This window comes from Pipistrellus kuhlii, unplaced genomic scaffold (assembly GCF_014108245.1).
Source record: "Pipistrellus kuhlii isolate mPipKuh1 unplaced genomic scaffold, mPipKuh1.p scaffold_m20_p_3, whole genome shotgun sequence".
In the NCBI taxonomy this organism is placed as follows: Eukaryota; Metazoa; Chordata; class Mammalia; order Chiroptera; family Vespertilionidae; genus Pipistrellus; species Pipistrellus kuhlii.
Genome location: NW_023425529.1, coordinates 2586642 through 2609333, shown reverse-complemented (window position 1 = coordinate 2609333; position 22692 = coordinate 2586642). Strand labels below are relative to the sequence as shown.

General features: G+C 54.6%; 2 protein-coding genes across 2 annotated transcripts; both read left to right on the top strand.

The window, feature by feature from the left end:
* Window positions 1–111: 111 nt before the first annotated feature.
* Window positions 112–10301, top strand: LOC123651049 (TRIO and F-actin-binding protein-like). Its single transcript, XM_045587419.1, has 4 exons — window positions 112–179; window positions 564–726; window positions 1746–1914; window positions 6263–10301. The coding sequence occupies exons 1-4, from the start codon at window positions 112–114 to the stop codon at window positions 8533–8535; spliced, it is 2673 nt and encodes an 890-aa protein (XP_045443375.1). The 3' UTR covers window positions 8536–10301.
* Window positions 10302–12491: 2190 nt separating this feature from the next.
* Window positions 12492–21231, top strand: LOC118728572 (TRIO and F-actin-binding protein-like). Its single transcript, XM_045587418.1, has 5 exons — window positions 12492–12716; window positions 13788–14861; window positions 17783–17854; window positions 19903–20040; window positions 21220–21231. The coding sequence occupies exons 2-5, from the start codon at window positions 14292–14294 to the stop codon at window positions 21229–21231; spliced, it is 792 nt and encodes a 263-aa protein (XP_045443374.1). The 5' UTR covers window positions 12492–12716; window positions 13788–14291.
* The last annotated feature ends 1461 nt before the right edge of the window (window positions 21232–22692 follow it).

Below are 22692 nucleotides of genomic sequence, written 5' to 3'. Positions count from 1 at the left end.
GTAGTTCGTCCGAAAGTTATTTGACTGTGACTGCAGGCCTCTTTCTTGGGGGTAGGCACCCCTTTCCATCACTCTTTGGGGATACTGCCAGCTCTAAGCCTGCTAAGGCCCATGGCCACCCTCGCTGGCTTCCCCAAAGCAGGACTCTCTCGCAGCACCCTCCCTTGGCATCCAGACGGGTGCCCCTGTCACTGCCCCTGGTGTTCTGTTACCTCTCAGAGCCCCCATTAGCTCAGCACAGTTATGCCTGGGCTTCCTGAGCTTGGATTCCCACTGCGGCTCCAGTGACAGGGGGTCGGGGCTGGCACCACAGCCCTGGTTCACAGGATAGCTCTCCCCTTTTCTTGGCCACTCTGAGCCTCAGTGTCTTCATCTGTAAAATGGGAATCATTACACTCCTTTCAAAGAGGGGCCGTTGTAGCTAACCCAGGAAGACATAGAGAGCCTTCAGTGTCAGCTCCCTCTTCCCCTGCAATGTGAGGTGTGTGTGTACCTGGGTGGGGGTGCTACTTCTTAATTCCCGTTACCTTGGGGGAAAGTCACGTGTCTGTCTCCTCTCTCAGGGGCCCCGCAGCCGCCCCCAGGAGCAGCTGGGACTCCGAGGCAGTGCCCTATCTGGAGGGCCCGGCCTCCCCGCTGCGGAGCTTCGGCGAGGGCCCTGACTCTGGCACCAGCTCCAGCCCTGACTGCGACGCCCCTGATGATACCAGCAACTCGTCCTCTGTGGTGAGCTGGGGGCGGGAGGCTGAGGGCACAAGCAGATCACCCCTCTGTGCCAGCCCCAAACTCCCAGAGGAGAGCTGGGTCCCACACCAAGGACCTGGGCCAAGGGCCCCTGAAGGCCTAATGGGCACCTCAGGCTGCCAGACCACCCCTCCTGGGAGAGGTAGGGGCCGGTGGGGGAGGGCAGGGCTCTGCCTATGAAATAATGGAGGAAGGAGTTTCGGTTGATGGGCGCTCCATGTGAATCACCAATGGGCTCAGGTGGCCAAAAACTCTTGGGTCACAGGTCACAGAGGGCCAGGAGGCTGGGTATTTTGTCCAGAGCAAGGATGGGATTGGTCCTGGTCCTGCCTTGGTTATACACCACTGCACCCTATGAGCAGCCCTGGCGGAGGACAGAGGGAAGGGAGCAGGCTGGGGGTGACGGGGTGAAGGGGAGGGGGACACCTGGGCAAGGGCAGAGCTGAGAGAAGGGAATCGGGAACTTCCTGGGCATTCACCCCTCACAGGGCCACCCCAGGGTAGAAGAGGCAGACTGTGAGACCTCCAGGAGGAAGTGACAGGGAAGGATGAGGTGGCCAGCGTGGGCTAGGGAGGGCTTACCACCCTGCTTTATGGCCTTGTTTTGGGGCAAGAAAACTGAGGCTTGGATAAGGGAAGCAATTTAGTGGAAGCCATACATCCGGGCAATGGGAGGGCAAGGCTTTGAAACTACTCTCTGGATCCTGGGTTGTCTCTGGGGCGGGGGGCTGCTATGCCAAGGCCCTCCTACCACATGGCGTTCCCTGGGTTCAAGTCCCCTTCCACATAAACCATTTCCCAGCTGTGTGATTTCGGGCAAGTTCTTGGCTCCACAGACCGCCTACCTCAGGAGCTGATTGAAGATTAGTTGAGTTGACACCTGCAAAGAGCCCAGCGTAGTGCTGGGTATACAGTCGGTGCCCTTTCAATGCCAGGTCCTTTCCCTTCCTTCTACCTATCTCATGCTGCGGGTCTCTCTTCCTCCTCTCCCTCCCTGGCAGGACTGGGACATTGTCAGAAGGCGGGAGGAGGCCCCCGGCGGGGACAACAACGCCGAGATGATCCCTCGGAAGCTGCAGGAGGGGTCAAGAGCTGACAGCACCCAGAGGGCTCCGTCTGTCCTCGCCCGGTCGCCTGTGGGAGGAGACACTGCGAGCCAAAGAAAGGAAGGTGAGTCCTTCTGCCTGACCAGGCTGGTTCCTGTGGCTGTGGATGGAGTGATTGCTAGGGGCCCTCTGGGTCCCTGGGCAGGTCTCACTTTGCTGGCTCAAGTCTTCATAGAAACAGTCTCCTATAATTATGGAGCAGGCATGATGTCCACGCATCCTGATTTACGTACATTCTCCCACAGTTGGTGGGTTAGGATCTTCAGGTTGCAAGCGACAAACTAGCTGAGTAAAAAGCCTATGGGGATGCCGAAACCGGTTTGGCTCAGTGGTAGAGTGTCGGTCTGCGGACTGAAAGGTCCTGGGTTCGATTCCGGTCAAGGGCATGTACGTTGGTTGCGAGCACATCCCCAGTGGGGGGTGTGCAAGAGGCAGCTGGTCGATGTTTCTCTCTCATCGATGTTTCTAGCTCTCTACCTCTCTCCCTTCCTCTCTGTAAAATATCAATAAAATATATTTTTTAAAAAAGAAGAAAAAAAAAAGTCTATGGGGAGCCCGACCAGCGTGGCTCAGTGGTTGGGTGTTGACCTACAAATCAGGAAGTCCTATTTCAAGCCCCCGATTTTGGGCTTGATCCCCAGCGTGGGGCATGCATGAGGCAGCCGATAAATGATTCTCTCTCATCATTGATGTTTCTATCTCTCTCTCCCTCTCCCTTTCTCTCTAAAATCAATAAAAACATATATTTAAAAAAAAAAAAAAAAAAAAGTCTTGCCGAAACCGGTTTGGCTCAGCGGTAGAGCATCGGTCTGCGGACTGAAAGGCCCCGGGTTCAATTCCGGTCAAGGGCATGTACCTTGGTTGCGGGCACATCTCCAGTAGGGGGTGTGCAAGAGGCAGCTGGTCGATGTTTCTCTCTCATCCATGTTTCTAGCTCTCTATCTCTCTCCCTTCCTCTCTGTAATAAAATCAATAAAATATATATTAAAAAAAAAAAAAAGTCTAGGGGGAGATGGCTTCAGGCATAGCTGGATCCAGGTGCAAACAGGAGCAGAAATCAGGCCTCTGCTCCGCTGTCTTCTGTGGGGGCTTCCTTGTCAGCCAGACCCTCGCCCGTAGTGACATGATGAGCAGCAGCACTGCCAGGCTGTATCCTACCTGCTTACCAACTTCCACAAACAGAAGGTACAATCTTCCCAACAGATGCAGCTAAAGTCCTAGGAAGACTTTTCCAGGGGACCCAGCTTGGGTCATGTGCCCAATCAGGTGACCAGGGACAGGGTCAGCGCCCTGCACAAACCGCATGGTCTGAGAGTGGGGAAGGGGAGACGGCCCAGAGGAAATCAGGGTGGAGTTCCCAAGGGAAGCGGAAAGGCTGCTGGTCAGGCCACGTCCAGAGATGCACGTGACGCTGGCTCCCACAGCTCGGGCTCTCCCATCGCTATGGCACTGTGTCCCTCCTGATCTGCATTTCCCGCATCGTCCGGGTGTGGGGATATGGCCAGAGCATGCAGCCACTGCGGTGATAACTGATTCAGGCAGGAATCACCCGCTGATGCTAAATTCCCGGGTGAAAGGCTGTTGGGGAACAGGATATTCACACGATCTCAAAGTATCACCCCTCAGATTACACACCGATTACAGAGGGAAAAGGCACCTTTAGGATGGGAAGATCTGGCAGATCCCAGCGGGGGCAAAGTGGCGATAGGTGCCCCCATGTGGTGCCCGGAGGGGAGGGGGGACACACAGCATCCTTTCCCAGTCTTCTGGCTAAAAATGCACTGCCTGCATCTGCTCTGACCAAAATATCAGACAAACCCAAATTGAGGGACTGTTTGCAAATAATTGTCAGGACTCTTTAAAAATTTTTTAATTGAATTCTTTTAGATAGAGAGAGAGAGAGAGAGAGAGAGAAACTTCATTAGTTACCTCTCATATGCTCCCCAACCAATAGAACTTGAAACCTTTTGGCGCGTGGGGCGGCACTTCAGCCAGCTGAGCCACGCGGCCAGGGCTGACAGGGCGCTATGGAAGACGAAAAAGGAACTATTCCCGAATAAAAGAGGCTACAGAGACAGAGAAGCAAAGTGCCTTGTGGGATCCTGGATTGGAGCAAGGACAGAAGTTATAACTTTGGGAGATATTGCTGTGACCGCCAGGAAACTTGAACATGAAGTGTATGTTAGGTAATGTTCGGATCCATGCTGTATTTCCTGAGTGTGGTGACGGGAGGAGATGGTCCTTGCGCACAGGAGGCGCCTTAGGAGAGCATGAGGGGTCTACGGCCATACCACCCTGAACGTGCCCGATCTCGTCTGATCTCGGAAGCTAAGCAGGGTCGGGCCTGGTTAGTACTTGGATGGGAGGAGAGCATGAGGGCTGAAGTTTCATGAGGTCTTCAATTCCCACATGGTTCAGCAAGATAGAGGCCAGGAAGAGAGAGAGACACAGGTAGACGGAGGCAGGCAGGCAGATGGGTGAGTAAAGCAGAGGAGACAAACAGTTAGCAGCTGGTCCCTCTGGGGGAAGACTTGCTTTGTGGGTGGTGGACGCACTCCTGTAACCCCTCTGGAGCCCGTTGTGATTGTCCGGGAGGAGATGGAGAAGCCTGAATTAGGGCAGGCTGTGGGTGAGGAGGGGCAGAGAAGGAGAGAGGTTTAGGAGGCGGTCTTGCTGGGATTGGGGACAGGAGAATACACGGTCCCAGCTGCTGGTCTGGGTATCTGTGCAGATGGAGATGGCTTCCACTGACCATGGAGAACTGGGGAGGAGGTGCAAGCAGTGTGGGCTGAGGTGGGTCTAGAGCCGGGGAAGAGGTGTAGAGCCGGCTGCTCAGTGATGGGTCAGGACCATCCTCTGTTTACTCCTTTGCTGATGCCTCTCCCTCCGCTCGACCCTCAACTATGGATGCCCCAAAGCCCATTCCTGGGCTCCCTTCTCTCCTCTCTCTGACAACTTGACAACACCTGGCTTTCAATATTATCTGGAAAAATCGACATCTCCTGGGTTCACACCTCTGGCCTTGATTTCTCCCCTGACCTCTATCTAGTTCATTGTACAACTGACTTCTTCCCTGGGGTGTAGGATAGCACCTCACACTCAACACAGCTTCTTCATTTCACTCATCCGCTAAGTGTTTATCAGCACCTACTGTGTGCCAGGCCCCGTCCCTGTGCCAGAGAGCCAGAGGGGGGAAGACAGACAAGACCCAGCCCCTGGAGCTGGCCCTCCAGTGGAGAAACTGACAGAAAACGAACAGAAAGCCAGATCAGAGAGCGGCAACTGCTTCTGGGAGGATTAAGACAGGAGACTGAAAGCGACTGGCCAGATGGACAGGGAGGCCGAGGGGGCGGGGACGGTGGTATTGTGGCTGAGGTCTGAGTTCACCAGCAGAAGGAACAACCAGCGCAGAGGCCCTAAGGAGTGGGCGGGGGTGCTGGGTTCGAGGAGCAGAGGAAAATGGGTGGAGGAGGCTGGTGTGGGGCTACCAGGCACCTAACTCTTCCTCCAAACCGTTTCTCTGCAGTCTGTTCTGTGTCACCCCCCACCCACAGTCACACCCCAAATCCTGTTTCCTTTCTTTCTTCATCCTTTTTAACACAAGGCTCTCTGCTCATCGCTGCCTTCAAAACACACCTCCCATCTGTCCCCGGCTTGCTGCCTCTGCCATTCCCCCCTGGCCAAGCCACCATTATTGCCAGAGCCCTCCAGCTTTTCGGTTCCTGCTGGCCCCTTCAGTCCACTCCCTCAGCCCCAGCCCCTGTCCAGCAGCTGGAGCCATTTTTTTAAAATATATTTTTATTGATTTTTTACAGAGCAGAAGGGAGAGAGATAGAGAGCTAGAAACATCGGTGAGAGATAGAGAAACTGGAGAGAGATAGAGAGCTAGAAACAGCTGCATCTTGCACACCCCCTTCCGGGGATGTGCCCACAACCAACGTACATGCCCCTGACCGGAATCGAACCTGGGACCTTTCAGTCCTCAGACCGAAGCTCTACCACTGAGCCAAACCGGTTTCGGCTGGAGCCATTTTTTAAAACATTAATCAGATCTTGTCACCTCACCGCCTCATCCCACTGCCCTGTCCCCTCAGGCCCCAGGGAGACGGTGGTGAGAATGACATGGAGACCAACAGCACCCCTGGTGGCATTGGGTGATGGCACCTGCCTTCTTGCTCTTAAACCATGAGCAGTGGGTGGGGGAGCCTCACTCTGTGACCTGCTGATCAAAGGCAGTCACCTCCGCTGTCCACCTGGTGGCAGGGACCCAAATTGCAGGCAGGGTGCCAATGCCCAGGAGGAATTAGCCAAATCCAAGATGCTAGAAGCTCCTTGACATCCCTCTTGGGGCATCTCTCAGTTTGCAAAGCACACTCTCCCCGCCTCACCTTGAACTGCCTCTTCTCTCTCAGATACTGGCGGTGGGAGCCGAAGCGCCGGGCAGCACTGGGCGAAGCTCCGGGGAGAAAGTGGGCACTTCTTGGAGCGGCACCGCGCTTCCTCTGCGGCGCCCCAGGGCGGGCCTCGAAGTACCGCCCCCCAGGCTTCCTCTCTCCACCGCTCTGCCCAGAGGGACGTGGCCCAGACTGCTTCCGCACACCTCGATGCCCCCCGAGCTTCCTCTCCCTCCCAAGCAGCCCAACGGGACCACCCCAGAGCCGCGTCCACCCAACAGGACGCGCACAGGGCTTCTGCGCAGCAGAGCGCCCCCAGAACGGCCTCCCCCTCCAGAACCGCCCAGCGGGATCCCTCCAGAACCGCGTCCACCCAGCGGAGCCGCCCCCGAGCTTCCTCTTCCCCCAGAGCCGCCCAACAGGACAACTCCAGAACCTCTTCTGCCCAACAGGACAACCCTCAGGCTTCTTCCTCTGCCTGCACTTCTCAACCGGAAAACTCCAGAATTTCCTGTGCCCAGAGGGACAACCCCAGAGGCCCCTCTCCCAACCGGACCACCCAGCGGGAAAACTCCAGAACATCCTGTGCCCAGAGGGACAACCCCAGAGGCTCCTCTCCCAACCGGACCACCCAGCGGGAAAACTCCAGAACGTCCTGTGCCCAGAGGGACAACCCCAGAGGCTCCTCTCCCAACCGGACCACCCAGAGGGAAAACTCCAGAACGTCCTGTGCCCAGAGGGACAACCCCAGAGGCCCCTCTCCCAACCGGACCACCCAGCGGGAAAATTCCAGAACGTCCTGTGCCCAGAGGGACAACCCCAGAGGCCCCTCTCCCAACCGGACCACCCAGCGGGAAAATTCCAGAACGTCCTGTACCCAGCAGAACGCCCCCAGAACCTCTTCTACCCAACGCAACAACCCGCAATCCTCTTCCTTCCGGCGGGACAACCCCGGGAGCTCCTCCCCTCAGTGCTGCACCCCAAAGAACAATCCTGGGCCATCATCTCCCCATCGCTCCTCTCAGCGGAACAACCCCAGGAATTCTTCTCCCCATCGTACCAACAAAGACATCCCCTGGGCCTCCTTCCCCCTGCGGCCCACCCAGAGCGATGGCCCCCGCACCTCCTCCCCGTCCCGCTCCAAGCAAAGTGAGGTTCCCTGGGCATCCATCGCCCTTCGGCCAACCCAGGCTGACAGGCCTCAGACCTCGTCCCCCACCAAACCAGCTCAGCGGGACTCCCCCGAGTCCTCGGGCCCTCCCCAGCACAACTCACCGGCCCGGGCCTCTTCCTCGCACAACCCCGGCCCCCACACGGCCCCCCGGACTTCCACGCCTTTGTACCTCACCCGAGGGGCATCCCAGACCTCTTTTGACTCCTCCCAGTCTACATGGGCTGTGTGCATTGGGCACCGGGATGCCCCCCGGGCCTCTTCGCCTCCCCGCTATTTGCAATATGACCCGTTTCCCTTCTTCCCAGACCCCCACGCCTCTGAGAGCGAATCCACTCGCCACGAGCCTCCCTATATCCCCCCCGCCGTGTGCATCGGACACCGGGATGCTCCCCGGGCCTCCTCACCCCCTCGCCACACCCAGTTTGACCCCTTCCCCTTCCTCCCAGACACATCAGATGCTGAGAACCAGTCGCCCCAGCACGACCCTCCCCAGTTCCCCCCACCTGTGTGTATCGGATACCGCGATGCACCCCGGGCCTCCTCCCCTCCGCGCCAGGCCCCTGAGCCCTCCCTCTTGTTCCAGGATTTCCCCAGGGCCAGCACCGAGAGCCTGGTCCCCTCCACAGACTCCCTGCACGAGCCCCCCCACCCCCCCACCCCGGTGTGCATTGGGCACCGAGATGCACCCTCCTTCTCATCCCCCCCACGCCAGGCCCCTGAGCCCTCCCTCTTCTTTCAGGACCCCCCTGGGACTAGCATGGAGAGCCTGGCCCCCTCCACTGATTCTCTGCATGGCTCCCCAATGCTGCCCCCCCAAGTGTGCATCGGGCACCGGGATGCACCTCGAGCCTCCTCCCCACCCCGCCACCCACCCAGTGACCTGGCCCTCCTGGCACCCTCACCTCCTCCAGGCAGTTCAGGGGGCTCCCGGGGCTCAGCACCCCCCGGGGAGACCAGGCACAACTTGGAGAGGGAGGAGTACACCGTGCTGGCTGACCTGCCCCCACCCAGGAGGCTGGCACAGAGGGAGCCAGGGCCCCAGGGCAGCAACGGGGGCCGAACCCGCAGCCCTGGCCGCGCAGAGGTGGAGCGCCTCTTCGGGCAAGAGCGCAGGTGAGCCCAGGGGGGTCAGCCAGGTGGGCTGGGGAGGAGCCTCGGCAGCAGGACAGGTGGAAGGTTCAAGGCTTAGGTTGCCAGATGGAAAGGATTGTCCCCTGCGCTGCCACTTACTGGCTGTGTGACCTTGGGCAAGTCACTTCATCTCTCTTTCCCTAAGTTAAGCGTTTTTTGTTTGTTGGGGTGTGTGTGTGTGTGTGTGTGTGTGTGTGTGTGTGTGTGTTTTACAATGAAGTGATATTGTGCATAGCCTGGTGGTTAAGAGCAAAGACCAGGGTCAGGCAGGCTCGGTTCAATCCTGGGTCAAAGCCACTCCCCATCTTTGTGACCTGGTAAAGTTACTGCCTCCTCTGTAAAATCCGAATGTTCTACATTAATTGAAATGAGGTTAAGCTCTCAAACCCTTAATGTGATCCATAGTCACAGGTTTGTTTATTTTCCCCCCTCCTTACGTGAGGGAAGAGTCCCCATGATTTTTTTCTGCCTTAACAAAGAAAACTCAAGGCTACCCATGGCTCTTGGAAAAGAATGTCAGTTTAAAATACATAGCCAGAGCATTATTGTAATTAAGCGAACTCAGAATCACAGACTTCTTAGAAGCTAAAGGTTACTCTCCTGGGATATGGCGAGAAGCCCAAGTTCAGGTGTCCTGTGAGTGCTCCGTTCCCCCTGCTCTGGCTGAGGTCTCTCTCCAGCAGTCCCAGCCTCAGGAGTTCTCAGGACCAGGGTTGGCATTCCGTTAGTCAGGGTTGAAAAAACAGCAAACAGTAGGTCTGGTATGATGAATTATAGCGTATCTTCCAAGACCCAGTTGTGCAACCATCACCACCGCCCAAATTTAGATCATTTCCATCACCCTAAGGAGCAGGTGATATTTTGCATGCAGAATTCCTCTCTCTGTGTCCCCGAGGCAACATTTTATCTTAGATTGAGTCTGTGTTCGAAATCTTATCTTTTATTATTCAAGTTTCCTTTTCTTGTTTTTGTTTGTTATTCCTCACCTGAGGGTATTTCCCCCCATTGATGTGTAGAGATAGTGGAAGGGAGGGGAAAAGACCGAAAGGGGAAAAGGGCCATGTGAGAGAGACCATTGATTGACTGGTTGCCTCCTGGGGATTGAGTGCCCCTTCAGTCCTAAGGCTCAGCTAAGGCTCAAAGTTCCTTTTACAGTAACTTCAATCCGTTTACTATCCAGATGACAACCTTTAAGGTCTCCAGCATTAATATAACTATTTCTTTGGTCTTTTTAAAATTAAAAATATTCGAATTTTTAAAGCAGTTTTAGGTTCACAGCAAACTTGAATGGAAAGTACAGAGAGTTCCCATGCATCCCATTTTCCACACCACATGCCTGGACTCAGCTCATTATCAACAGCTCCGATCAGAAGGTGCATTTGCTACAAACCATGAACCAACACGGACACGTCATTAGCATCCAAAGTCCATAGTTTACATCGGGTTCACTCCTGGTGCTGTACATGCTGTGGATTGGGACAAATATACAATGACACAGGCCCACTATTATGGCATCAGATTAGTTCCACTGCCCTAAAAACCCCTTTGTCTTTGCCTTTTTACGACTATTTTTAGTCACACGTCAGCTTGTGTACTTTAACTTCTATCTGATAACTCAGTAGGAGCACTAAGGTTTTAAATCAAAGTTACATTTTCTTTCTTTCTTTTTCCTACTAGGGTAACTTTTAGAGAGAGAAAGGTTTATAATAAAAGTCCAGAATATGTTTATACTTTTATTAATCATTGAATTGTTTTTACGCATATACTTTTATTCATTTTATGTTATTCTTTGAAATAGATTATTTACCTTTTTTAGCTTTATTGAAGTATAGTTGCTATATAACAAATGCATATGCTTAAGTATATATTTTGGAGAAATAGATGACTTAACTTTTAACCAAGGTTTTATAACTCTACTGAGTAATTAAATGTTCTCCTGTTGTATGGCACTTTTTCCAAGTAGAAAACCATTTGTAATCTGAAAAAGAAATTGAAAAACCTATTTAAGTATCTGGAAGACTGAAATTTATGAGTGAGTGACTATAGATAGTACATTTATTATTTTCTCCTATTTCATTTAGCATGTATTTATTGAGCATCTACTCTGTCCAAGCATTGTACTAACTAAGCCTGGAAATTTTTCCTTAACGGCTCTCACATTAAAGCATTAGGAATTTTGGCTTGATATCTTCATTTTCTTTTCCCCTGGATGCCTTTGGAATCTCTTGTCTTACAATCACATAAGCACTTTTTAGTCTCTTCAATTCAAAACTGAGCCTTCATGGGACTTGCTAGACTTGACAGCTTTGTCCTTTAAACTTTGTGGAGGTGGAAGAGCTCATCACAGGTTCCAAAGGAAATGCATTTCCTTTATCAGCCCAGGGCAGCCACATCAGCCTCAGTAACAGGTGACCCGAGGGCCCTATTGCTGCCCAGATTCTACCTGAGTCTTCACTCCTGTCTCTCAATTCCTCCTGGAGCGGGGGCTCCTAGTAGGAACTGACAAGCTGGAGTTCGTATGGAACATACACTCACTGGGAGAGAACACACACGTGCCTCGCTGCCCCACCCGGAGTATTCTCCATCGCTGTCACAATCACATTTCGGGCTTTTGCTTCCCAGAGGCTCCTACACCCTGGTTCTGGCAGCAAAGCCCTCTGAGGCCTCGGATCTCTCAGAGCAAGGAACCTCTCTTGCTTCAAATTAGGTTAAAAATGGAACCTGATCTGGTAGTCCTCCAACTTAGAAACATTTAGTCCAGTGGGAAGCTTTGGTTCCCTGTGAGTCAGCTGCTACAAACTCCAGTTACTTTATGGATTTGATTTTAGGGACATCGCTTAACGCCATAAGACAGCAACAGACCCCAAGCCCATGATTTGTTTTCGCTCCGAAGCCTCTGTAGGGTTCCAGCATGGCTCCCAAGCTGGGGGCAGACTCCAAGCACAGTCCCCTCCCAGGCCCAAGGGATGGTTCCTCTCACTTCCCTCTGTGCTGGCTCTGTCAGGGCTCAGCACCAGGTCATCTATTTCAGGCTCCGCCCAGGTCAGCTCGGCCACCAGCTGGGCCACCATCCCTTTGCCCATGTAGATGGAGCCAGACTCAAACCCTGTTGGACTAGATACCCAGTGGAGCGGCCCAGTCTTGTGTTTTGAACCCTTACATGTGGGAGTGGAGAGACGGGCCCAGAACCTGTTTGGTATTCCTACGTGCAACAGAGTTGTTAGTTAAGTATTAATAGCCATGGCTACCAATGACTAAGTAAGACAGCTAAGTGGCACTAAGGACGTTTACCAGCTTCGAGCTTATCTCTGACAGACGTGGCAACAATGCCTGAAGCCTAGGTGTCTTGGCAACCTTTTCTGCTGACCTTCCTGGAGCTGTGTAGGAAGAGGGAACATTTCTTCCTTCTGATCTTACTCAGAGCTCTGTTACCAATAGCTAGGATGGCCCAGAGTTTTCAAGGCCAAGTGCAGGAATCTTGTTAGTACTGAGGAATAAAAGGGTGGACCTGGGAAGTAAAAAATGTACCATGTAGACTGAAAGATGGCAGAAAGAATGGAATAGGAGGATGTGAACATTCTGCAGCTCCCGTGGGGTGCGTGAGATGACATGATTTGGCACCTGGAACACAGCAAATGATCAATAAAGGTTTGCCGTTACCATCCTGTGTACACAGTGCCTGGGGACCAGTAGTTGCTCAATAAACCTTAATTCCCACAAAGACCAGTCTAACCTTTGTTTGGGTTGAGAGATGGGCTGTTGGCTGGGTGGCAGTCAGAAACAGGAGGTACTGAGAGAGACAGGAGGCAGTCAAGGCCAAGGCTGAGCCCCCACCGTCACTCATCCCTTTTTCCATTTAATCTCCACAACAGCCCCCTGAGGCAGGTAGAGCAGAGTCGCCCATTTTTCAGAAGGAGAAACCGAGGCCCTTAGGGCTCTTCAGCTGTGGGTCCCCTATATCTCCTCCGGTTGGGGGTGGGAGTAGAGGCGGTGGGTGCTGGGAGTGGGACAGCCCCAAGGGCCCTCAGAGGGGCGGCTGCATTTGCTCATAGGAAGTCCGAGGCACCAGGGACCTTCCAGGCCCGGGACGAGGGGCGGTCGCAGCGGCCCGGCCAAGGTCAGAGCCAGCTTCTCCGGAGACAGTCCAGCCCTGCCCTCAGCAGGGAGGTGAGCACTGCCAGCCTGCCCTGGGCCCCTGCACCCCAGGGGTGAGCCACTGCTTTTCCCCTCCCCCAGGTGCCAGGCTGGGTCCTGGGAAGGGAGGTCCTTTATGAAAGTGTCAGAGTCCCAATCACGGATTTCCAGCTTCCCCCTTTCCCGGAGAGCCAGCAGCTCTGGGCAAGACTGTGGACCCCCGTTAGTCCTTTGGAGACGGCCCTTCCTTGTTTCCTTCCTTCATTGGGTAGCTGCTATCTTGAGTTTTTAGGAAAAGCCTTGGACTCAATAGTCCGCCTCTAAGGGCTATCACTTCCAAGGGGATATATATATATATATATATTTAAAATATGTGTATATTTTAAAATATATATATTTTTGCCAAAACCGGTTTGGCTCAGTGGATAGAACGTTGGCCTGTGGACTGAAGGGTCCTGGGTTCAATTCCGGTCAAGGACACATTGTGGGCACATTCCCAGTGGGGGGTGTGCAGGAGGCAGCTGATCAATGTTTCTCTCTCATCGATGTTTCTAATTCTCTATCCCTCTCCCTTCCTCTTTGTAAAAAAATCAATGATTTCAGAGAGGAAAGGAAAGAGAAAGAAACATCAATGATGAGAAAGAATCATTGATTAGCTGCCTCCCGCTGGGGAACAAGCCCACAACCTGGGAATTGGACCGTGACCTCCTGGTTCATAGGTCGATACTCAACCACTGAGCCATGCCGGCTGAGCGGGATTTATATTTTTAAAGAAACTCTTAGAGGGCAAGGCCTGAGCCAGGGGAAGGGAGTGTTGGTGTGGAAATTCGTGCACCTGATAGCCCTGGTTGGAATCAATATCGTGGGGGAGGGGAAGCCAGGACAGTGAGCAGCTCTTTGCAGATCTTTCTGGAACTGCAGAAAGTGGGTGAGAGGGGAGAGCAGACACCCCCCGGGAGGGAGCGCAGAGGCTGATCCAAGCTGCTGTGAGGACACAGCCTGCCTCTCCCTGTGGCCTGGCCAAGAGCCCAGTGTCCCGAGCTCCTCGACAGAGTGCACCTGGCCAGGGTCCCGGAGCCTCACCCACCCTCACCTCATCCTCAGGTAACCACACCCCCTGCGAAGCAGGCAGAACCAGCCCGGAGGAGCCGTGCAGAGCCCCCTCCTCCCAGGAGGCCTGAGGGGGACCTGCGGCTCCAGGGGTCCTCGCCGCCCCCAAGAACGTCAGCCAGGACTTCTGAGAGGGAGCGGCGAACAGAGAAACCTCCAGAGAGAGGCCGAGCAGGCCCAAGACAGCCTCTGGGGGGGTGGCAGAGTCAGGAGGAGCTGCCTGGGGCCCCGTGTCCTCACAGACACGTGGAAAGAGGCTGGAGCAGCCAGGAGGAGGGCCCAGGCCTGGGGGGCTGGCAAGGACCTGGGGAGCCCAGCGGGGGCACCACCAGAGCCCTGGAGGGGACATGGAGGGGCCCTCTCAGGGAGTCTGGGGAGAGCTGGGGGCAGTCAGAGGCCTGGGAGAAGCCCCCCAGTAATGGGCTGCAGAAGCCCCCTGACCGGCCAGCTCAAAGGGGCCGGGGCGCTCTGCAGGAGCTGTTCGGTCCTCCCCAGCCGATGAGCCGCCCAGAGGACACCCGGGAAGGCCCCGCAGAGTTCTCGAACTCCCGGAGGCCTGAGACAGCCGCTGCTATGGGCCGGGGACCTGAGGGCGCATGCCCACACCTGCACGGCCCTGAGAGGCGCCTCGAGCTTGACTGGAGGGACCTGCTGAGCCTTCTTGGGATGCCCAGAGAGGGGGCCTGGGACCGCACAGAGGAGCCAACGTCTGCTTCCCGTCTTCCAAGGCTGGACTGGGAAGGCCTCCTGCAGCTCCTGCAGGCCCAGCTGCCCCGAAAGGACCCGGCTGGACACTGGGGTGGCCCAGCCACAGCTCCAGGGCCAGAGCTGGGTTCCCCAGGCACAAAGGACGCCCTTGAACGAGAGCAACAAAGCCAGCCTGCCGGCTGGGCAGAAACCGCCCTCGTCAATGGACACAGCCCCGAGCAGTGTCCTGCCTGCATCTCCACCCAGTGGCCAAAGACCAAAGCAACGGGCGGACCAGAGACCTCAACTATAGCTGGTCTGGAGACGAGCCCGCTGGGGAGTAGGAGCCCTGCAGAAGGCCCCAGCTCAGCAGACTGGGAGGTAAGTCAGTCTCAAAGCTCGGCCCTAATCCTCCCTCCTGACCAAAACCTTTCCCAGTCCACCAAAATGGCCATTGGTGATCATGGCCAACTCTCCAGTGAGAATTTACTATGTGCTATGCCCTGGTGTGAATGACTTACGGGTATTTTACTCATTTAATTTCCATAGCAACCTCAGGAGAAAGCCACTGTTCATTTACAAATCAGGAAACTGAGGTAGAGAGGTCAAGCCACTTGCCCCAAATCACAGCTGGTAAGGGCTGGGGCAGGGGTGAAACAAAGGTCTGCTCAGAGGCCTGAAGCAAGATGCTCTGTCCAGGGCCTTCTCATCTCCCGGCCCCCCACACCTGGCTTGTGTTGTCCTGGTGGCTCTTCGCTGACTTTGGCCGGCATGTTCCCAGTGCGGTCATGTCCCCTCCCCTCGCTGTATTCCGGGCCCCTCACAGACCAGAACAGCCTCACTTACCCCTCTCTGGTCCTTCCAGCTCCTTCCAGGCACAGTGAAGAGGTTATCTGCTCAGTGAGTGAGTCGGCTGCTGAGACAGGTTGCTTAAATGAGGACCCATGTGCACAGTAAGCTCAAGGCCTGGCACATAGTAGGTGCTCACCAAGTCCCTTCCCTGCCTTCTTGGCCCAGGGCAGGCTCCCAGAGTCGGTGGTACTCTGGTGCTGCCTGGAGCATTTATCTGGAGGTGATGGGCTGGGCGGGTTCTGGAGCCAGAGCCCGGCAGCCTGCCTCAGCTCCCTGGAGCACAGCGCATGGTTTGGGACTCCTAGCCCATCTTGGCCTCAGTCTCCCCCATAAAACAGGACCAAATGCTTCCCTGACAGGTGCCACTGGGATGCTGTGCGGCTCCTGTGTGTTCATCTGACCCTCAATGTGCAAGGATGATGGCGGGGTTTGTGGTGTGCCGGGCCCTGGGCTGCGCGCTTTACATGCTCTGCCATGTACAAGGTTCAGACCATTAGGCATTTGCCAGGAGTCACACCTGTATAAGTCCACGGCAGGACTAGGGAGTTCCTCCCCCGTATTTCTGGCTTTTATCCATTTGTCCTCTAATCAATTCAATGCACAGACACCAGAGAGGCAGAGAGGTTCTGCCCTCAGGACAATGGAGGAATTTGGGGACCCCACATAGGAAGTTGCTGTCAGGCTTCCTGAGGAGGCAGGTGGACCACTCGTAGCTCAGGGAGGGTGCCAAGCTGTGTCCCAGTGAATGCTGGGATGCCAGCTCAAAGGGAAGAGGGAAACCAGCTAGAGTTACTCCACAGTGAGGCTCAGGGGTCCCAGGGAGATTAGGAGATGGTGACTGGGGAGGGGCAGAAACACCACATGCTTAAGGGCATTTCTACACACACACACACACACACGCACACACACACACACACACTTCCACCGATAACAACAGGCATTCACTAGGCTCCAGCTGCTCACCTCTATGAAAATCCTTGGCACAGCATTCAAGACCTCCTGGCCTTCCTTTCACCAGATTTGCGCTCTGGTTGTGCTGAGCTGGCTGCAGAGCCCTGTGAGCACACCTCCCTGCCTTTGTGCACCCTATTCCCATGGCCCAGGATGCTCTTTCTCTCCCTCCTCACTAAACGCCGTTCACTGTGCAAGTCAGATCAGGTGCCCCGTTCTGAGCCACTTTCCCCAGGTTGGTGATGTCTTCCTTCTGGGCTTGGTAGTTCTACTTCATCTGGTCATGCTCAGTTGTCATTTCCCCATAAGAAACATGAGCTCTGAGGAGCAGGAGGTATGCCTTTTCTCTCTGTATCCCTGGCCCCTGGCCCAGGGCCTGAAACAGTGGAATAGGTCAGCTCAGTGGATGGCTGACCAGTGAATACATGGATGCTTACGTGCATGCAAGCCCTGGCTGGTGTTGCTGAGTGGTTAGAGCATCTGCCCACGTACTGAAGGGTTGTGGGTTTGATTCCTGGTCAAGGGCATGTGCCTGGCTGCAGGTTTGATCCCTGGCCCTGGCTGGGCCATGTGCAGGAGCCAATCAATTGATGTGTCTCTCCATATTGATGTTTCTCTCTCCCCCTCCCTCTCTCCACTCTCTCTAAAAATCAATGGGAAAAATATCCTTGGATGAAATTAACCAAAAAAAGAAGAAAAGAAAAGATGGAATATGGGGGGAAGGGGAGTGGATAGATGGTAGATAAATGATTAAAAATGGATATGTGAATGGATGATGAAAAGGGCATATATGCTGGACAAATAATAATAAATATTGCATGGATGGGTAGATAAATATATAGATAGATAGGTGATGAATGGAATAGAAATTTAGGGGTGTCGAACTCAATCAGAGAAGGGGCCAAAATCTAAAATCCAGCCTAAATCGCGGGCCGAATGGTTTACTGAACAGTCATAAACTGTCATTGTGATGGAAACACAGCGGAGTACAGTGATGACAGCGAGGTGCGGGCCACATTGCAAGGCCTGGCGGGACGGATTTGGCCTGCGGGCCTTGTGTTTGACACATGTGGAATAGATAATAGATATTAGATGGATGGATGTTGCTTAGATGATGGATGGGGTGATGAATGGATGGGTGGAAGAATGTTGGGTAGAATATGGATGGATAGATGGATGGATGTTGCATGGATGGGTATATGTGGAATATGGATGGTGGATGTTGAATGAATGTTAGAAGGATAGGTAGATGGACTAAGGAAGGATAAATGGATGTAAGATGGATGGGTAGATGATGAATAGAGGATGCATAAATGGGAAAATGGATGTTGGATGGAAAAGGTGGATAATGTAGGATGGCTGGATGGGTACATGGATCTATGGATGTTGGATCTATTGATAAATAGATGTTGGATGATGAGTGGATAGATAAGAAGGTGGATAGACGGGTGGAAACTGGGGGAAAACTTGGACTAAGCTGCATTCTTTCTTATCTCCAGTTCCAATCAAAGGAGCCTGAGGAGTCAGAACCGAGAGGAGACTCATTGACTGACCAGAAGCAGGCAGACTCGGTAGTTGGGTCTTGGGTGTGGACACCTGGGGAGGGGAGTGGAAGGGATGGGAAATTAGATTGGAGATGGGCTGAGGTCCTCAGCTGAACTCTGGGTTCATCCAGACCCAGGTGGGCTCTGTAATGGGGTCGTTTGTGTGCATGGTGGGGCCTTGAGAGGAGGGGCTCCGGTGGAGCTGGGTGGCAGAGCCACCTTCTGGCTTGGGGACTGGGGGAGGACTTGAGCCCAGGGCTCTGCTTTTAACTTGCCAGAATGCCCTAAAAGGTAAGCTCAAACGGTCCCCCGCACTCCCGCCCCACCCTCCCGGCAAATAGCAGTTTGGCTGCAATGGTCTAAGAAGGCAAGGTCCTTCTGGCTCTGGAGGGCTGCCAGGCTGGGAGAAAGGGTAGAGCTTCCAGGAGCTGGAGCAAGAGCAGCGTTAAAGGGGGCTGAGGAAATGCCAAGCTTAGCCAGGTCTGGAGCATCTCCTGGATCCTGGGGCAGGACAGATGTTGCAGGGTGGGACCCCCTGAGGCTGCTCTGGGCCTGGCTGCAGCTGTAGTGCTTTGTCCCGCCCCTCCCCCTGACCTGCCAAACAGACTGTTCTCCTCACCCTCAGCCTCCAGAGAGGTGAGGTCAGAGCTCAGGGCCTGGGGCCGAGGGAGGGAGGCAGGCAGGGAGGAGACAGGCTGTTTGGGGTTGCGCTTTCCTTATTCTGCTGCTCTCCTTCCCACTTGCCGCCTGATTGGGGTGTCTGTCTGGCAGGCTGAGCCCTGACTCTGGCCCTGCTGCTTGTCAGAGCTGGGGGATTGTGCCCAACCCCTCACTGTGCAGATGAGAAAACAAGGGGCAGGGGTGTGGCTCCAGGTCATACAGTTGGTGGCTGAACTCAAAGAAGAACCGGGGCTTGGAACCCCCACCCAGCTCTCTCTGCTCCCCACAAGCTGCTTCCTGGCCCTGCTCTGACTCCCTGCACAGCAGCAGCCATGTCCTGTGTGCTTGGTGGGCCAGTCTTCCCAAAGGGTGGCTGTAGGAGTTTGTGAAATGGGAGGGGACCGGGGACTGGTCACTGAAGGCACTTCTAGCTCTCACAGGGGCCCCGGCAACTTTGCTCTTCCTCTTTTTGGGTTATTTCTTCATACTTCCTGGGGCCAGGGTTTCATGAACAAAGAGGAAATGTCAGACAGGGGTCCCTCCAGTCTCCACAAAATGGGGCCACCCCAGCAACACGGAAAGCCTCTCAACCACCCCCAGGCAGCCAGGGCTACACAGAATTGATAGCAGCCTCATTCATTCATTCACTCATTCATTCACCTTCCCTTAGTGAGCACCATCTGCATGCCTGGGTGTGGGCGGAGTGACTCAGAGCGCCAGCATGGAGCGCACGGGCTAGGGGCCAGCACTGTGATGGGACAGGGGTGCAGTCCTCCCCAAACCCTCCTCCACCTGTGCTTTCATGCTTCATGTTCTGCCTCCAGTGAATCTCCTGATCTGGCGGGTTGGGACATCTGGGCTCTGTCTTCCTCCCACCTGCTCTGTGACTTGAGGCAAATGCTTTTGCTTTGCTGGGCCTGTTCCTCCAAAGGGGGCTCACTTGGGGGGGCTACCAGGATGGGAGGGCAGGTGGCTGTAGGAGTCTGTGATCCATTCCTTTCACCAAGGTGAGGAGAGGAGGCAGATGGAGGGCTTGGGGCTAGAGGGGCCTTGGGTGGCCCCTTGGCCCCAGGTGGCTGTGCCATGGGGAAGAAGGTTCAGAGTTCCCACATCTTTACATATTTTAAGAGAAGTTAGAAATAAGTAATTATATGTTAAATCTCTTGATGATTTAACACTGAAACCTAAGGCAGAAAACCCCTCCTGCCGGCCATATGGGGTGTGGAGCCCTGTCAAGCACACACCCTATAGCACGAAACAGGAACCGAGCTGTTCTCACAGCTCTGTGAGCGGAGAACAAGGGGAACCCTGGGCCTTTAGGGGGGCCCGGCAGGATGGGCAGGGGAGGCCGTAGTCAGGGACTTTCCCATCCCACCAAAGGGACCTGGGGGCCAACACTGGACCCTGTTTGACAGGCAGACAAGAGGCCAGCGGAGGCCAAGTCTGGGAGCCCGCTCAAGGGCCGACTGGTGACCTCATGGCGGATGCCCGGGGACCGGCCCACGCTGTTCAATCCGTTCCTGCTCTCCCTGGGGGTCCTCAGGTGGCAAAGGGTAGGCTGGCTCCCGTGGGGTGGGAGGGGAGAGGGTGGGGAGCTGGGGAGGAGAGGGAGGAGGTTGGTGTTAGCCAAAGAGGAGTGAGTGGAGGCTGAGAGGGCAGGGTTTGGGGGCAGGGTGAGAAAGGGATCACAGAGCCCTGAGCCCTCATGGCCTCTGAGAGAGAGTGGGGTGCCCACTCCAGGGGGCAGGGTGACTGAGTGAGCTTCAGAGCTGAAAGCTCCCGGTCAGCAGCCGGCCGGAGAGCCAGGTTGGGGGGAGGGGGAAAGGAAGGGGGAGGAGGACCCTGTGAGGGGCTCTGGGATTGCAAAGTGTGTCTCAGTCCTGGGCCTGAGCCAGTTTCACAAACATCTGGCATTACGTAACCCATCCCCTGCCCAGTGCAGGCTGTAAACACTCAGGCCTCTGGTTCGGGGTTTCCTCAAGGGCAGGAGGGGAGGCAGCTGTGACCTGCCCCCTCCTGCCCCTTCACAGCCAGAGAGAAGGGGGCTGGCTCACGCGGCTCTTCTCTCAGTGACAGGCTGGCTGTCACCCTCTTGCTGGCCCTGGGCCCCGCCCCTGGGCTGGGCATGTTAAAGACTTACACCCATTTTACAAACGAAGGGACTGCGTCTCAGGGCGGTGAGTTGACTTGCCGGAGGTCAAAGAGCTGGGGTTCAGAGGAGCCAGCTTCTTGGTGACTTTCCTCACTCCAAGCCGAGAGAATGGCTGCAGCTGGACTCACTGAGCCGTGGTTGCCACATCGGTCTAGGGGGGCAGGGCCTCTATGAGACGCTCAGGGATGCAGGGGGGCCCCGGGAGATCAGGATGCACAGAGGGGTGATGGGGGCAGGTGTGGCCAAATACCAACTTCCCCATCCCCTTCATAATTTCCTCTCTGCTGCCTTTTGGGAGTTAGTAAGAGGGTATTGAGAACGTGTTACCTGGGCAGGGTGGTACTTTCAAGCCATGGACAGGAAGTACCTTATGAGACCTTGTCAACGGGAAGTGGGTCTGGCAGGAAGGGGCAGGTGAAGCCCTGAGTGGAGAGAAATGGAAGAAGGACGCTGGGATAATGATGCTTGCTGCTGATCACTAGCATTTATTGTGCACCTACTATGTGCTCAGCTGTGCTCAAAGCATGGCATGCCTTACCACCAGGCATATTAGGGACTGTTTATATTGTCCATGTTACAGACAAGAAAATGAGGCTCAGAGAAGACAAGAAATCACTGCTGTAGATCCCACTGGGGGCAGAGTGGAGATTTAAACTGGTTGCCCTCATGCCCGCTCCCTCCCCACAACTGTGCATCTGGATCTCCCTGCCTTCTGCAGGCTCAAGAGTCCCCATTAGACAGGTGTGGCAGCTGTGGCTTGGTGAGTTTGCAGTGGTTCTTGCATCTGGGAATGAGGAGAATCAGGAGCTGAGGGATAGAACTGCCAGTGGGGCCGCCCAGACAGTTACTTAGAGTAGTTGCAAACATCTCTTGAGCTAGATAGTGACATTAGTCCAAGGTTAAGAACCAGGACGCCTGGGCTTGAATTCTGTTGCTGCACTAACTTGTGTGGCTTTGGGCCATTGTCTCCCTTTTCTGAGCCTCACGTGGCTATCCTTGACAGAGTACCAGCTTAAGACTGAATCCTCCCAACGTTGGGTGGCCCTGTGTAATAACTCTCTCCTGCGTCCCCGAGCCTGTGCTCTCTCTCTCCTGCTAGGGCAGGTTGTGGTAAGGTAGTCATTTCTTCTATTTGTGCATTCATTCATTTAACCCTTGTTTGCTAAGGACGTATTGTGGGCTGCAGCTCTGAGACAGAGACCAAAAAACACTTCATCCCTGCCCACAAGGAGCTCATGGTTTGGTGAGAACACTGACACGTATGTGGTTAGAACACTGTGGTTATCACGTTACGGGGGAACATACAGACATAGGGAGCACTGGGTGGGAAGGTGGCGCAGGGAACATCAGACAAGGAGATGGTTACTGTGCTGGGGGCACTTGGGCACCAAGACTTGAAGAGTGAGGAGGAGTTTTCCAGGCAAACAAACAGTTGGAGGGAGAGGCGGGAGAGACGGGAGTGGATGTGTGCGCTCTGGGGTGTGGGGAGTGAGGGTACAGAGAACTGGAAAGGAAGTGTTTCAGACACAGCAGAGAACAACGTGTGCAGTCCCACCAAGGTACAAATGACCTCATTCTAGGAACTCTCAGAAGTCCAGCATTGTGGACCCTAGCATGTAAAATGTGTTTATGATGACGGAGGACAGCAGGCAGGGGCAGATTTTAGGATGGATTCAGACTGCTTGGAACAAGAATGCAGAGCTGATCTATTAGCACGGGGGAAATGTTGAAGAACCTGGAACGGGGGAGTGATCTGATCACTGGATTGAGGGAACTAGAAGTGGAGTCCCAGAGGCCAGGAAACCTGTAAGGAGCTATGAGGTGTCCAGGCCAAAGGGCAAGGCACTGGTGGAAGGTGAGGTCTTCCCCTTCTTCTTCTTCTTCTTCTTCTTCTTCTTCTAAAATATATTTTATTGATTTTTTACAGAGAGGAAGAGAGAGAGTCAGAAACATCGATGAGAGAGAGTCATCGATCAGGTGCCTCTTGCAAACCCCCCACCGGGGATGTGCCCCCAACCAAGGTACATGCCCTTGACCGGGATCGAACCCGGGA